Raw genomic sequence first — 17,032 nt, forward strand, 5'->3', positions numbered from 1 at the left:
TGCTTAAATTCACTGATGAAAATGCAAAATTTTACTCAGCATCTAAGCCAAAACAAAAACTAAGACTTATCAAATCTGTCACATAAGCATGTGGAGAACAAGGTGTATATGTACTTACTAACTACTGGTAGACTACACTCTAGTCTGGCATTTGGAAAGAAACGTAGTGTTTCCTGTCAACTGTGTACAGCTTACTGATCTATCAAATCTGTTTTGGAATTTAACCCAAAGAAATGTCTGCACAAATAAAGACAGGATGAAAGATTACTAGCAGTGTTGAAGGGGCTAGATGGAAAATAACCTAAACGTCTGAAAGAATAAGCAATATATACATACATACAATGGAATACTATGAAGTTATTCAACAAAGGGGTAATCTGTGTGCCATGGAAAGATCTAAGATTTTATCAGCTGGCAAATAAAGTCACAACTAAAGATATTCTATATAGAATTCATACAGACACAAGAAGGGAACGCCAGGGAATTTACAGATGAAACAAAGGAATTCCATTTTTCACTCTTAATTTTGCTTCTTTACATTAAATAAGTATATGAGTGTGGGGAGCAACCCGGACTAGACTAAGTTACTGGAATTAAGACTTATTCTATGCATCTGCTCTCCCACAATATGGCACTGAGAAGGGAGAAACAGCTTCTACACAGCTGCCTCCAGTTCAACCAATAAACTGTAGGACCTGCTCCTGATTGGAGGAGAGCAGCATACTCGGCGTGTGGGTAGCAGAGTTGGGATTGATGGAAAAGGACTATAAAGGAGGAGAGAGACAACATGCACCAGGAACATCTAAGGGGAACATCTATCTGAAGGAACACCTGTGCAGCCCCCGAGAGAGCCGGCCGGCGGTGTGCCACTCCCCCGCGGAAGTGGGGAAAGTGGCAGGGGGAACCGCCCTTCCACGGAGGTGGAAGGGTCGGTAGCCAACCCGGGAAGAACCAGCAGCAAACCCGGGGAGGGCCGAGCAGATGAAAGAACAACGCAGGGTCCTGTGTCGTTCCTCCACGAAGAGGGGGAGCAACATATGAGGGCACTTCAAAATGATGTGGAAAATGGAATTAGAAGGTAAATTTATTTCAGTACCAAAAAACATGAAAATCTAATACATGGATTTCAAAAGTTCAAGGAAAAGGTGTATTATGGAAAACTACGAAGATTTCAAAATGAATTCATCTTTTAATTTTTCCACTATTTTTGAAGTACCCTTGCATAATGATTTTGTTATAGAAGAAAAAACATCAATATTTAAAGTAGAAACTTAAATCTTGAGCTCATTTATATACTATACTTTTCTTCTAAAGAATAAATAAAATACTTTAAAGGCATACCTTCAGTAATTTTACAGCACAAATTAAGTTGTCATCCACAGGATTAGAAAAGAGGGCATTGAGCAACTCGCGAAGACCAACCTGAAGAATATCTGCTCTCATAACCTGTCCATTTGTTCCCTTGATCTTATGGAACAAGAGAAAATTACAAGTAATGATATTAAAATATAATAGAGATAATTAAGTGCTAAGAGGTGTTGGCAAACGAAACTGTTTTAGTTCAACAATAGAAAAATCATGGCAACATACTCTGGAATCTTCACAGAATTAGAATTACTTTATTAATAAGACTTCTTAATTACATATAAAATATTAAGCTACAAGTACAATTTCATTTCCATTTTTTCCACACATAATAGTCAGGAAAATTTAAGCCCATCATGTTACTGTCTCATAAAGCATTCTCCAGTTTAAGCTGCCACATTTTTTGACCTTTTAAATATCCTATTTATCTTAGCATTTTAAATATCCTATTTTTCATTAAAGTGGTATCCATATATCATTTCTCATGTTAGAGAAATTTTAGGTGCAAGAACTATGCTTTGTCTTTTCCTTGAAAGATTATTTGAAAGGCACAGTGACAGAGATGGAGAGACATCTTCCATCTGCTGGTCCACCCCAATATGGACACAACAGCCTGGGCTGGACCAGGCCAAACCAGGAACTCCATTCAAGTCTCCTACCTGGGTTGCAGGGGCCCAAGCACTTGCTGCTTTCCCAGGCATATTAGCAGGGAGTTGGAGGAAATACCTTATGTTTATACTCCTACAGGCCTAACTTTATTACTTCCACATAGGAAATCATCAGTAGCATTCTTAGAATTTACTCTTCAAGAGGGGCTGGCGCTGTAGCATAGAAAGGTAGGCCTCCATCTACAGAGCTGGCATCCCATATGGGTGCCAGTTCGAGTCCTGGCTGCTCCACTTCAGATCCAGCTCCCTGCTAATGTACCTGGGAAAGCAGTGGAAGATAGCTCACATCTTTGGGCCCTGGCATGGGAGACCCGAATGAAGTTCCTAGCTCCTGGCTTCGGCCTGGCCCAGCCTTAAGTGATGCAACAACTGGGGAGTGAACCAGTGGGTAGAAGATCAATCTATCTCTATCTCTACCTTTTATATATATAAAAGATTTGAAAGACTCAATCTATATATAAAGAATGACTTCGTGAAAGGCACATATAAAATTGGTGCTCTTATTTTGACTTAAAGATTATACTGAAAAATATGTGTGCATTTGACAATGGATTCATGCATCTCATGATATGTATATTATGATGTTTATGAAAGTAAATTCTCAAATCAATGTTTAAGACTACAATCCAGCTTCCTGCTAATGTGCATCCTGGGAGGCAGCAGATGATGGCTCAAACACTTGGGTTGCTACCCTCTACATGGGAGACCCAGACTGAATTCTGGACTTTTAATTTTGGCTTGGCCCAGCTCTGGCTGTTGTGGGCATTTGGGAGACTGTACCCAGCAGATAGGTCACTCATTTTCATTTGAAATGCAGACTAATATATGTGTGTGTGTGTGTGTATACTTATATATATGGAATTCACTAAAAAAAATAGTCAAGTACCACCAACCCATTACACACTAATGCTCAGTTTTACTGCCTACTAAGAAGCATATACTCAGGTACACCACCTAAATCTATTTAGCTACTGACTCCATAAAAATGTCACACACACACACACACACACACACACAAATAAGAACCATTCTTAGGAGCTGGAGAATGAGATGATTGGTCAAAGCACACAAAATTTCATTTAGAAAAATAAGTCCAAGAGATCTAGTGTACTTTAGTTATATTTAACAATATTTTGTATACTTGAAAATTACATAGAATTTTTAACAAATTTTTTATTTGAAAGGCAAAGTTACAGAATCAGAGAGGGAGACAGAGGCCTTCCATCCACTGCTTCACTCTAAAAAAAACCACAACAGCCAGGCTGAAGCCAAGAGCCCAGAGCTTTTTCTAGGTTTCCCAAGTGGGTACAGGGGCCCAAGGACTTGGGCCATCTTCTGCTGCTTTCCCAGGCTCATTAGCAAGGAGCTGGACAAGAAGTGAAGCAGCCGGGATTTGAATTGGCACCCATATGGGATGCAGGCATCACAGGCGGAGGCTTAAACTACTATGCCACAATGCTGGCCCCAGACTTTTTTTAAAAAAGATTTATTTGAAAGGCAGAGTTAGAGAGAAAGAGATACAAAAAAGTTATCTTCCATCCATGGTTCACTCCCCAAACAGCTGCAATAACAGTCTGTGCATGGTCAAAGCCAGAACCTTCAATTGGGTCTCCTATGGAGGTAAAGGTGTCCAGTCACTTGGGCCATTATCAGCTGAATTCCCAGATGCAATAACAGGGAGTTGAAGGGGAAGTGGAACAGTTGGGATTCGAACCAGCACCACGTAGGATGCTGGAGTAGCAGATGACTTAATCAGCTATGACATAGCACTGGCCCCAAAGGATAGTTTAAGAATTTATCTTACTTATTTGAAAGACAGTTACAGAGAGAGGTAGAGCCAGAGAGAGAGGTCTTCCATCTACTGGTTCACTCCCCAAATGATTGCAATGGCCAGAACTGAGCTGATCTGAAGCCAGGAGCTTCTTTTGGGTCTCCAACACAGGTGCAGGGGCCCAATGACTTGGGCCAGTTTCCCAGGCCACAGCAGAGAGCTGGATCAGAAGTAGAGCAGCTGGTACTCAAACTGGCACCCATATGGGATGTTGGAGCTGTAGGCCAGGGCTTTAACTTGCTGTGCCACAGCGCCGGCCCCAAGGGTAGATTTTAGATGTAAAATGTCCTTACTGAAAAGAAATTTTGCTTGTCAATTCCAAAAATAGAAACAAAAAGATTTAACGAAATAATTCTAGAGGAGCTGGCATTGTGTTACAGCAGGTTGAGCCATCACCTGCACACCAGCATCCCACATGGTTCAAGTTCCAGCTGTTACATTTCCAATCCAGCTAATGCACCTGAGAAAATAGCAGAAGATGGCCCAAGTGCTTGGGACTCTGCCACCAATGAGGAAGACAAGGATGAAGCTCCTGTCTTTGGCCTGGCCTAGCCCCAGTAGTTGTGGCCATTTGGGGAGTGAAACAGTAGATGGAGCTCTCTAACTCTTCCTTTCAAAAAAATAAATCTTAGAAGATTCTAGGTGAAATTATGGTGAAAAGCCAGAAACTTCTACTCTCGCCTCTTCATTTAAAAGCAATAAGCTGCTCTGAGCCACCAGCTCAAACTCAGACTAAATGTATTAACATTTCCATACAAGAAGTAATACACCTCATAAGTTTAAATTCGTATGTAAACCATAGCTTCCTAAAAGGACAGACTAGCTCTAATTATTTCTCAACATCCTGACAAAGAGGAGAAGCAAATATTACAGAAGTTGGATTGAAGTACAAACACTATCAGGAGTAGGTGCCGAGCCATCTTCTTTCCCATTCCCCCTTTTATTTCACTTGGAATGTTGTAGAAAAATGTGAACAAAAGTTCCTTAGTGCAATCAATTTATGTTTTCAAGCTTTCTTAATAGTTTAAAAAAAAAATCTTACCTCCAGGTTAAGGTAAAGTTCTCCCAGGAAGAGTACAAACGCATGAAATCGTTTTCGAGTCACTTCATCACCTTTTGCAGCTTGATCTTTAACTTCATATTCAGTCCGACACCTAATAAAAAGACAAATCTTTATAATATCACATTGCTTTATAATAAGAAGTCAAAAAAGATGACCATTTGTTGATTCAGCTGTCCACATCAAGAGAGGTAGTTAAGCATGATGTTCTAATGCTCTGACCCTCTATAGTAAAGACAAAGTGTTCCCACCCAAGAGATATCTTCATTAACTTTTCATACTAAAGGCTCTCAGTTTTAAGAAACTGATAGGAATAGTTGAAAATAAAACTGTCAGATCAAGTTTTTAATATATTTAAGCAATAGTAGTTTCCTGAGGTTCACAGCATACTGTCAAACAAAAAAGTCTCACATTGAGTCTTAAAGGCTTTTTGTGAAGAAAGCTCTGTGCTTTTACCCTAAGATTTTCTACCTTTTTGAATATAAAAACTTTGTAAGAATATGTAGGATATATGTAAGAATTTTATAAAATCTTTAAAAATATAGATATAAGGCCTCTATGCTTAAAATGAATACTTTTTAAAGTCCATCTTTATAATTTCCATTATACATATCAGGAAAGTATTAGTGAAGAAAAACTCCAACTGGAATCATGATACAGAAAGCAACTGATATGGTCTCTGTTCCAATGGCATCTGAACATATCTACTGATTTTCCCTCCTTTTATTTTCTGATTAGGCCCAACTGCCTCACACAGATAATACAAATCCTCTTCTCAGGGCTTACAATCACAGCTCATACAAGATGTCTAAACTAATCATAGTGGGCCCCTACTATGTTCATAAGTGAACTACAGTGCCACCTTTTATTACCAAGATGGATTTATAAGAGTTTGTAACTTTGGTTTTAATACTTTCTTATTTTTAATGATAAAGTGTGAGAAAACCCTTTGAAATTCATTTGTTTTATAAAGCTGATGTTCTACAGTTTCTTTTAAAGACAAAAGAAAGAGCTTATGGAGAATGGAAGGCTTTCAAACAGTCTGTAAGTTTAAGAAAAAAAACTACTTGCCCAAGAATTTACCTTAGGTCTGTTTATGAGCCAACAATAAACCTGGATAGCTTCTTGTGCCTGCTGACCAACTCCAATGTTACAAACTCTATTAACTGAGCACCACTGTGTTTGAGTCAGATGTGGTAAGACATTTGTTACTTTCTCATACATATTAAAACCTCATCAGAAAAAAAAAAGGGCTAGACATTTATAGAACACTGTGGTTAATAATGGAAAAGAGCAATTAACAGCAATTCGGTTGTCTCAGCTGTTGTTGACCGCTTTCCTTTCTGTTAAAATGCTGGAACTGAAAGTTTGTATGAAACCATCTTTTTTCTTCCATAAACCCTGTGATTACAAGGGAACTTCAAAAAGTGCATGGAAAAATCAAAGTTTAATTTTATCCACATGTATCAGTGGTCTTCAAAAAGTTGAAGTGGCTGGTGCTGTGGCATGGCAGGTAAAGCCTTTGCCTGCAATGCTGGCATTCCATGTGGGTGCCAGTTTGTGTCTCAGCTACTCCACTTCTGTCCAGCTCCCTGTTAATGGCCTGCAAAAAGGAAATGGACCCACGTGTTTGGGCCCCTGTCACTCACATAGGTGACCTTGATGAAGCTCCCGATTTTGGCCATTGTGGCCATTTATGGAGTGAACCTGCGGATGAAGCTCTGAATCTCTCGCTCTGTAAACTAGTTTTCTAAATAAATAAATCTTAAAAAACCAAAAACTTTGTGGAACTGTATTATGGAAAACCTAAACATGGATTTCAATATTTTTGCACCAGAATAAACTCATTTAGCCCATTTTCCAAAAATTTTGACATACTTTCCATTAAATTGTATGAGGCTGTAATTACATACCTGCAAAATAAATCCCTACCCCTATACATGGTTGATTACCTAAGACCCTAGACGTTCTTAAGCTAAAAAACTAAAATTTTTACTTAAGTGTAAAACAGAAAAATAAAGAACAAAGTCACCTATAATACCACTATAACAGAGGTAAGTGCTTTAAAGGCAACTTCCATTGTTCTTTTCCTTATCAGGAAAGTATTACAGTGCTCATTTTTAAATGAGGCAGAATTATGCTTTGCTGTTTACTACTTGTTATGATATCACTAATTTTCCACATTAATATCTTAACAGCAATGAAGTACTATAGAAGCACTCAGGGGTAGAGAATCAAAGAGAATGGGAAGAGTTATTCTCAACCATGGCTACACAGTAGCATCATTTAGAAAGCTTAAGAAAGGCATACTCAGGCTCCACTACAATCCAATTACACCCCAATTTCCAAGGGTTGGGACAGGGTGTGAGCCCTATTTTAAATATCTAAGAAACCAGAAGGCAGAGCCCGGGTGAGTAGCAGGTCACAGTTATGGTAGCTTTTCTGGGATTCTACCTCCTAGAAATACACATGTCCTATCTTTCCAGAAGCTATTATGTGTTGTTATTTATGTTTTTCCAAACTGTATCTATTCAAAGCCTTTCCAAATATTTCTATTAAGATAATCTTTTTCTTACTCCTAAGAATTCTCTTTATACAAAGTAAATGAGCTCACGGTCATGTGTTATAAAATTTTGCTATTTTACTTTACTTCATATAATTTATGTCTTCCCTTCCAAAACTAATCTATATGTAACTAAATTCGTTAATTTTAGGACTTCTTGGTTTCATGTCTTGCTTGAAAGGATTTTACCAATCTTTGTTTAATTTTCAATTTCCCCCTTAGTACCTATTTTACTTTAAGTGAGATGTTTGGAGTTTATTTTGGTATAAGGACTGAGACAGGAATTTTGTTCCCCTCCCTCCCTAAAATGGCTAACCAGTGTGCTATCAACATAATTTATCCTTCACATATGCATCTGAAGTACCACATTCATCAAAACCTTAATCTTTCCCTGGGGTTTTCATTTAGAATCTTAATTCTGTTCCACTGCAGTTTAACCATACAATGGAACTCATACTAAAGAACTGATAGACAAACAAAATTGAAGACCTTATTGAAGACAATGCAAATGCTAAGAAAATTAGTTTTCCCTAAACTAGGTAAGTATCATCCCCCAAATACCTAACAAATACCAAAAAGGTTGTATAATTTCAAACGCTGATTCTAAAGTTCATTGGATAAAACAAGCAAAGAAACTTCCACCAAAAAAAAAAAAAAAAAAGAAAAAGGAAAACCAGACCAGTTACTTTTAACATTAGAGCTTTTGTAGAGCTATTATAAATGGATAGAATAAGTGATAAATGGACTATAAGTCCAGAATCAAAACCCAAATACAAAAATGCAATATGATAAATAGTTCAAACAAGTAGGAAAGGACGTATTCACTTTTATTCTTATCTAAATAAAATTAAATCCTTAGAAACTTGTAAGTGATCATTTTTAAGATCTTGGGAAAGGAAAAGCCTTTCTAATCACAAAACCAAAGAGAGACCATTACTTAAAAATACTGACATCTGACTAGTTTTAGGACTGTGCAAATAAGAATGGGGCACCCTATTGTCCCTATAACTTTCTCTAACTTTAGAAAAGAGGAATGGTAAAATTCTAGTACATATAGAAATAGATTTCCTTTAGTTTTCATATTCACACTGACCTTTGAAGTAGCAATTGACGAAAGTTGCCACTCTGTGGGCTAATCGTCAGATGATGGGACAAGTAATTACACAGGCGAGCTCCCATGTAAGAGAAATTTGGGATAGACGTAGCCTTTTAAAAAGAAAAGTTTTGTATGACATAGATACATCATTATTAATGCAAACACTTAGCAACATTCTAAAGAAAACCACATTTTGGTTCACAAAACTGACCATCAATGTTGTATAGAGAAACCTACAAATCTGTAATTGGTAAGCATAAGGAAATTTAAATTCATTCTCCCTCCCAACATTACAGGTTCAATGAAAACATTTAATGCAAGTTCTTCCCCTTGCTCCATTTCTGAGGCTACCAGAAGGCAATTAGACATTTCTTGATGCTAACCCATTTTTGCATAAAATATGCATACTCCCAACTACATGATAATAACTACACATGTGAACAGCGGCCAAATGACTGGCCAGTGGTGCTTTTCAGTGGCAAGACAACAAAGACTTTGATGTCTAATAGGTCAGAATAAGTTTCCCAGGCCTTCGGCTTTGTGACTATGGATGCTTCCCTGAGCTTCAGCTAGGGTGATAAAGCGTCTCATACCAGGTATGTTAAACAACATTTCAAACATCTGTGGTAAAGAAAATCAAAATGGCTATTAAAAACAAAAAAGCGAAGACACTAACAGTACATATCAGACTGTTATGTAGTCAAAGCAATACTCAAGAAGTTCGACTTTAATTTTTTTTTTTTTAACAGGCAGAGTGGATAGTGAGAGAGAGAGAGAAAGGTCTTCCTTTTTGCCTTTGGTTCACCCTCCAATGGCTGCTGCGGCCGGCGCACCGCGCTGATCCAAAGCCAGGAGCCAGGTGCTTATCCTGGTCTCCCATGGGGTGCAGGGCCCAAGCACTTGGGCCATCCTCCACTGTACTCCCTGGCCACAGCAGAGAGCTGGCCTGGAAGAGGGGCAACCGGGAAAGAATCCGGTGCCCCGACCGGGACTAGAACCTGGTGTGCTGGCGCTGCAAGGCAGAGGATTAGCCTAGTGAGCCGTGGCGCCGGCCCAAATTGAATGTTTTAAAGAATAGTAGAAAACAGTTTACCATCTAATAGAGACACTAATGGCTCAAGTCACAAATTTTAGATTTAACACATGGCCTGATGTCCCTCCAGTCTACTTAACTAGGTGTGGTAACCTTAGCCAAATCATTTATCCTCATTTATATTTTAATACAGAGGTTAACAGTAATATCTTGCACTCATTGAGAATTAAATGAGTTAACTACATGTAAAGTGCTTAACACTGCCTAGCATACATTAAATGCTTTATAATTATTAGATCTTACAGACTGATTTCTCATCATACATGCTTAGCTGGCACAAGACTTGAAATTCAAACTCACTCTTCCCATTACTGCCAATGTCTATGGTCCTTTAGTTTCTTTCTAAAGTTATCACATACGATTTAAAAATGTTTAAGACTTCAGTTCTACAAAACCTGTCATACAGCAGTTTCCTACTTTCTCACCTACATTCCAATTTTACTTCCATGGACAACCATTTCCAATTCAAGCTAAAAAGGTTTTAACCTCTGTATTCCCATGAATGAGATTTTTCAGTTTAGATGTCATTACTAGATTCTCACTATGAATGACGAGCTTTTAGCTTTCATCCTGCTAACTCACCCCATTCCACTATTTCCCATTCCCTCCATCTCCTAAAATGGTTTTATTGTGATTTTTCAGTTGTATTTCCATTTGTAGCTGAATCATGTATTACACTGATTTTTCCTTTTCTGTAACAATTATGTTTTCCTTAAGTTACTAATTTTTCTTACTTTGTTTTCATATACTTCTCACTGATTTATCCCTAAACTCACCAGGCTGTAAATTTCTTAATACTTTCAAACCCAGCAGGTGTGCTCATCTTACCAGGGAATCTTTCCTGGAGCCTTCTGACCTACTCCAATGAAGACTGGCTGCCTCTTGGCCTACTGTGAATGTGTCTATTAACTTGACATCTCCTTTCACTATCATCTGGATGATTCATTTCGCTTTTCTCCTGTAGAATTCCATTTCCCTGGTTCTCATATCTTTGCCTTTGGTTTAATTTCCCTCATTGGTAGAATACCCCCTTTGTTAACTTCCTGAGAAGGACTATAATCAAACTTACCCTAGTGGCTACTTAATGCAAAAAACAGACCTAGAGTGTCTAATTTTTTAGATTGTCTACCAATTTAAGAATCATTCCATACTTATTCTATAGCCTTTTGGAGGGTCTGCACTATAAATCAAAGCGATTCTCAGCTTTTCCAACTGGCCTGGAATTGAAATTTGGGTCTGCCAAGACAGTTACCACTCAGCCACCTGCTTTCTAGTCTTCAAAATGAAGGCTTTTACCTCCTTACTTTTGTTCTTATGGAATTCTACCTCTTTAAAATCCCCATATTGTCATTTTTAGTGCTCTGGGAAGGGAACAAAGTTGAATGTGTCTGTTTAGTTCTGTTACTCGCTAAGAGTCAATTTCCATTTTCATTTACAACAGTGAAATTTAAAAGCTGTTGATAAATCTGTATATGGTCAATGTACTATCAACTAAAGAATGTTAAAACTTTAAAATGCAGATTGTATCCCAAAAAATTGGTTTTAAGGAAAATCATAGAAATGACTAATGATCAGGTTATAGACTCAGCTCTGAAAAACTATAATCATGCACCCTACTGAATAGCTGAAACAGAGAAACAAGAAAAGCCAAAAAGTGGTAAGCACATTCTTCCATTTTCTTCCTTCATATTCCTTTTTAATCCATTGAGGCAGAAAATAGGAATCAGAAGAGCAGTTCTATAAAAACAAGCATTTCTTAAAACTTGAGAGTTGACTAGGTAATCTTGGTACAACTGTTATAACAGTCTAGATCAACTTGGAAAAGTATCCAATATAAACTTGCTATTATCATCTATTCATGTATTCTTTTTCTAAAGACTTATTTGAAATAGAGAGAAAGGGAAAGACAGAAAGATCAATCTTCCATCTGCTGGTTCACTCCCAAATGACCTCAATGACCAGGGCTGGGCCAGGTCAAAGCTAGGGATTCATATGGGTCTCCCACACAGCAGGGAGCTGGGTTAGAAGTGGAGTGGCTGAGACTCGAACCGGTGCCCATATAGGATGCTGGCATCACAGGCAGTGGGTTTACCTGCTATGCCACAATGCTGGCCCCATTCACATATTCTAAATTTGAATTATACTTGCTTAAAGGACTAAAGTTTATATTTCTGTTCCTCTATTGTTTTTTGGCCATTCTTACACTGACCTTAAAAAACTGTCATAGGAGCAGACATCTAGCCTAACAGTTAAGCACTCCAATATGGAACGTAGTTGGCTTCCATGCTATTCCCAACTCACAGTTCCCGATTCCAGCTTCCTGCCAAGGCAGATCCTGAAAGGCAGTGGTCACCGAGCTTAGGTGGTTCAGGTAGTTGGGTTTCTAACACTTACGCAGAAGACCTGGAGAGCTTTCATGGCTCCTGTCCTTAGCCCTAGCTCAGCACCAGCCATTGTGGATATTTAAGGGAATCAACCAATAGATGGGTGCTTTCTGTCTCTCTCAAAATTTCTTTTTCCTAAAAAGGCTTAAGATGCCAGTGTTGTATATTGTATTTTTCATTCTTAAGATATCATCAGTGTGTCAATGATCAACATGCTGGGATCAAAACTAAATGTGAAAAACAATCTCAATTGACATGAGACTTTCAAGGAGTTACAGTGTAATTCCTTATATTTTAAATGGAAGTCGAGACAAAAATATTAAGACAGAATATTTTGCAGTACGGCTCTTTTAAACAAAGTTTTATGTTTCTCAATTACTCCCATGCTACATGATTTAAGACAGAACAAAATTGCAGTGTTTCTTGTACACTGATTTCAGATCCTATAAAAACAGAAGGGAAAAAATCATGTGATGCACAGTCTTCCTCATAACTGTCCCAATTTTCCTTCTACACTTTCTTTACTGCCTGTGTAGGGCCTTGGCTACATAGATAAGTATGTAGTCTAACTTGGCTCTAGTTGGCATCCTGAGTTACAGGAACCTATTACAAAGCAGACCTGACAGCAGCCATGAACAGAGAAGATGAAGATGAATCCAGTTTCTCTAAAACTAACCATTATCCCCGTTTCAAGGAAGCTATCGGAAGATCATCATTGGCCATCAGCCAACCTACCTGTTGATAGATAAGTTCCACAAGTTCTTGCAAAGCATCATCTGTTGTAACCCAACCATTCAGGGTCTCTGCAAACTGTTCAATTTCAGTTTCGAAACTGCCAGGCTGTTCGGTGAGATGATTCAAAAAATCCTGAACATACTCTGATAGAGTGGGATAATCCTCACAACCATCTTCATAGGATTCCTATAGATTTTAAAAGAAAAGTTAACTCCATGTAACTGGCCAAAACAAACACAAGGTGGGTTTAAACTGGCCTATCTTTAGCACAGCTTTTTTTAATTTTTAAGGATCCTTTATATGATAAAGCTCATTATGTTAATAAAATAAAGTATATGGAAACATATTTCTTCCTTGCCCAACAGATGATGTTATAACATCTCCATTTACCTGGATGGAGCTGTCTTCTCATTACTGGCAAATTTACTAGATGGCTCAAACAGTATAAATTCATTTCACTACAATGCTAATGTCAACATTAAGAATATCACTGGGGCCGGTGCTGTGGCATGGTGGATTAAGCCGTCGTCACCTACAGCACTGGCATCCCAGATAGGTAGCAGTTTGAGATTTAGCTGCTCCATTTTACTCCAGCTCCCTGTTAATGACCTGGGAAAAGCATCAGAAAATGGTCCAAGCCCTTGGGACCCTGCCATCCATGTGGGAAACTTGGAAGCTCCTGGCTTCAGCCAAATCCAGCCCTGAGGGGTAAACCAAGTGGATGGAAGATCACCATCTCACCTCCCTGTAACTCTTTCAAATAAATAAATCTTTATGTACATATATATTATTCATGAATGAAATAAGAACTAGGATTTTCTTCAGAGTGGGAACGGATGTATGGACAAGGGATACAGAAACAAGAATGTAGTTTACTGTTGAGGCCACAGGACTCACTTATTCTCTATATTCTTGGAGATGTTTGACAATTTTCTTGGGGTCATTGCTGTGGTGCAGTGGATTAAAGCCCTGGCCTGAAGTGTCGGCAACCCATATGGGCACCAGTTCTAGTCCTGGCTACTCCTCTTCGATTCAGCTCTCTGCTATGGCCTGAGAAAGCAGTGGAAGATGGCCCAAGTCCTTGGGCCCCTGCACCCACGTGGAAGACCCGGAAGAAGTTCCTGGCTCCTGGCAACTGATCAGCTCAGCTCAGCTCCGGCCGTTGCAGCCATTTGGGTAGTGAACCAGCAGATGGAAGACCTCTCTGTCTCTACCTCTTTCTGTAACTCAAGTAAAATAAATCTTAAAGGCTGGTCATCTGTTAATCCCCAGTGACAGAAATGCATGTAGCTACTCAAGTTGTTGGTTTTTTTGTTTGTTTGTTTGTTTTTTAAAGATTTGAAAGTCAGAGTTGCAGAGAAAAAGGCAGAGTGAAATAGAGGCCTTCCATCCGCTGGTTCAATCCCCAAATGTATGCAACGGTCAAAGCTGCGCTGATCCGAAGCCAGGAGCTTCTTCCAGGTCTTCCACAGGGGTGCAGGGGCCCAAGGCAAGTGAATTATGATTGCCTATTCAAGATGTAGTTTATTTAAGAAGCAATGAGCAGGAACAGATGAATACAGAACTCACTTATAAAAAAATTATGGAAAATAGGGAATTCTAGTAGCAGGATTAGAGGAAGGACTGCAGGTATGGGGGCCTGGAGCTTTGAAAGAGTTAACAGCAAAAGGCTACCACAAAAGCTGTCAGAAAAAGGCGGCATTCTTAGAGCAGACCTATCTCGGGGTACTAGGAAATGGATTTCATGTGTAGAACAAAAGAAAAACAAGGAAGGCAGATTTAGCCAGGACACCTACATTCCATATCAGAATATGTGAATTCAATACTCAGTTCTCCCTTTGACTCCAGCTTCCTGTTAATGCAGACCCTGGAAAGCAGTGGTAATGCCTGAAGTCCCAGGGCTCCTGCCACCATGTTGGAAACCTGGGGAGTTCCCATCTCCCATCTTTGGCCCTGCTGTTGCAGGTACTTGGGAATAAACTGGGGGAATGGGAGCTGTCTCTCATAAAATTTTTTTTAAAAACAGAACAAGGAATTTCTGGAAACTGAGCAAGGATATGACTAGAACAGAGGTTCCATGAAGACAAGGATTTTTGTCCATTGCGTTCACTGCTGTATCTCCAGTGTTTGACTTATGGTAAGTATTCAATTATTTGTTGAATACATAAAAGAATGTGGGTAACTTTGGATTATGGTTATTACAAGAACTTATCCTCACTGGGGGAAAAAAGCAAGCCTTCTGCTTTTGTCTAAGTGGACTGAGAAACTCTTAGGCTTGGCCAAGGATAAATATTAGGATAACCTAGTAAGGCTAGAGAATGTACCAAAACAGGGTTTGCAAGCCTAAATGTTTATAGAACTCAAGGGGCTAGAAGTGAATGAAGGAAGCCAGGGAGCAATTAGGGGTCACATACTCCATTTAAAGGGAATGCATATATTCAGTGCCAGCCAATTGCTGCTCCATCAAAGTGCAAGTCTGTGACAGTGGACCGATTTCTGGAGAAAACAGCAAACTCAGACATGTAAAATCTAACTTGTGTTGGAGATTTAATTAAAACAACCTAAATTTTCAAACACACACACACATAACCCACTACCAAGACATAGCCTTGTAGGTCACAGAGGCTTCCAGTTCACAATCGGTACTGGTGCACACAGACCATGGAAAGAGCTGATGTATGAGAGCACAGCAGGGAATGCCTAACAGATGACAGGGCTCTAAGTAAGTGGGTTAACACCACACAGTTCTACCCCTGAGGAATCACTGCAACTATGTAAAAATAGTTCAGAACTATGTGGGGAAAAAAACTATCCTTCCCATCATAGAACAACTAAGTCAACAGGAAGGAAAACAAACAGGGAACTTATTGTAGATACTACAAGGCAAATACCCTTAAGAGTTTATTCAACTACTCATAGCCTTCCAATGGCTCTTTACCTCTCAGCCAAATACAGTATCCTGGAAAGAATCCAAGTTGCTCCCATTTCCATTTTATAAAATAAATGGCCCATTTCACCCCATGTCAACCCCTCTACACCTTTTTAAACAATTCCAAAGCTTTTTCCTATTCCTAGATGGTCGAAACATAGTTTCTCTGGCAAGTACATACAGCTTTTCAAACTTTTCCTATTGAATATGAAAAAAAAAAGAGATACAGCGGCCAGCGTTGTGACACAGCAGGAAAAGTTGCTGCCTGTGATGCTGGCATCCCATATGGGCAATAGTTAAAAGTCACAGCTGCTCCACTTCTGATCTAGCTCCCTGCTAATGTGCTTGGGCCCCTAAACCCATGTGGGAAACCTGGAAGAAGCTCCTGGCCAGGTCATTTGGGGAGTGAACCAGCAGATGTGTGATCTTTCTTTCTCCCTGTCTCTCCCCTCAACTCCTGCCCAGTTAACTTTGCCTTTCAAATAAAATAAATCTTTAATTAAAGATATGCCATTGTTAACTGTAAGAAAATACCAACTAATGGAGCCAGCACTGTGGCACAGTAGGTTGAGCATGTGCCTGTGGCGCTATCATCCTATACGGGCACCAGTTCGAGTTCTGGCTGCTCTACTTCAGATCGAGCTCCCTGCTGATGGACTGAGAAAACAGAAGAAAAATGGCCCAAGTGCTTGGGCCCCTGTACCCGCATAGGAGGCCCGGAAGAAGCTCCTGGCTCCAGATTGGCCCAGCTGCTGCTGTTATAGCCATTTGGGGAGTGAATCAGCAGATAGAAGATCTGTTTCTCCCTCTCTGTACCTTAAAAAAATAGAAATACCAACTGAAACTAACTAAAACCATAACCAGATGCCATACACAAACAGAATGGCTAAACAGAAAAATATTAAATGCTGACCAGATAGTACGTAATCGGAAATCAAATACAAGCGTATACAATAGAATAATCTCTTTGGTAGGCTCTAAAGCTAGCTACATTATATCCCAGCAACTCCACTCCTCAGTACATGATAAACAGAAATGAAGGCATATATTAACCAAGACATGGAGAGGAATAGCAGCTCTATTAATAGTCCAGAAGTGGAAGAGGTCCAGTGTTCATCAATAGACAGATGGACTGTGATCCAGTCATGGGATGGCATGCTCTGAGAATAAATTCCCTATTATATGCTACACTTGGGTTAATTTTGATGCTGAATGAAAGAAACAAAGAATATATTCTGTATGATTCCATTTACATAACCTTTGAAAGCAGGCAAAACTATTACATCAAAAAGAGTTCGTCTAATACAC

At 39.1% G+C, this 17,032-nt stretch overlaps 1 protein-coding gene across 11 annotated transcripts in view; it reads right to left on the reverse strand.

The window, feature by feature from the left end:
* PAIP1 (poly(A) binding protein interacting protein 1) overlaps nucleotides 1-17,032 on the reverse strand; it is a 32,860-nt gene that overhangs the window by 12,195 nt on the left and 3,633 nt on the right. For 8 of the 11 annotated variants that reach the window (XM_008262176.5, XM_089312769.1, XM_089312767.1 and 5 more), the window contains 4 exons: nucleotides 12,796-12,981; nucleotides 8,581-8,693; nucleotides 4,907-5,018; nucleotides 1,342-1,467 (listed from right to left, as the gene is read on the reverse strand). In XM_008262176.5, the coding sequence (XP_008260398.1) occupies nucleotides 1,342-1,467; nucleotides 4,907-5,018; nucleotides 8,581-8,693; nucleotides 12,796-12,981 (537 nt within the window). The remainder of the gene's footprint in view (nucleotides 1-1,341; nucleotides 1,468-4,906; nucleotides 5,019-8,580; nucleotides 8,694-12,795; nucleotides 12,982-17,032) is intronic. The other 3 variants (XM_089312770.1, XM_089312768.1, XM_051853494.3) reach the window with 1 other exon arrangement.

This window comes from Oryctolagus cuniculus, chromosome 14 (genome assembly GCF_051225735.1).
Source record: "Oryctolagus cuniculus isolate XC-2025 breed Fujian yellow rabbit chromosome 14, ASM5122573v1, whole genome shotgun sequence".
In the NCBI taxonomy this organism is placed as follows: Eukaryota; Metazoa; Chordata; class Mammalia; order Lagomorpha; family Leporidae; genus Oryctolagus; species Oryctolagus cuniculus.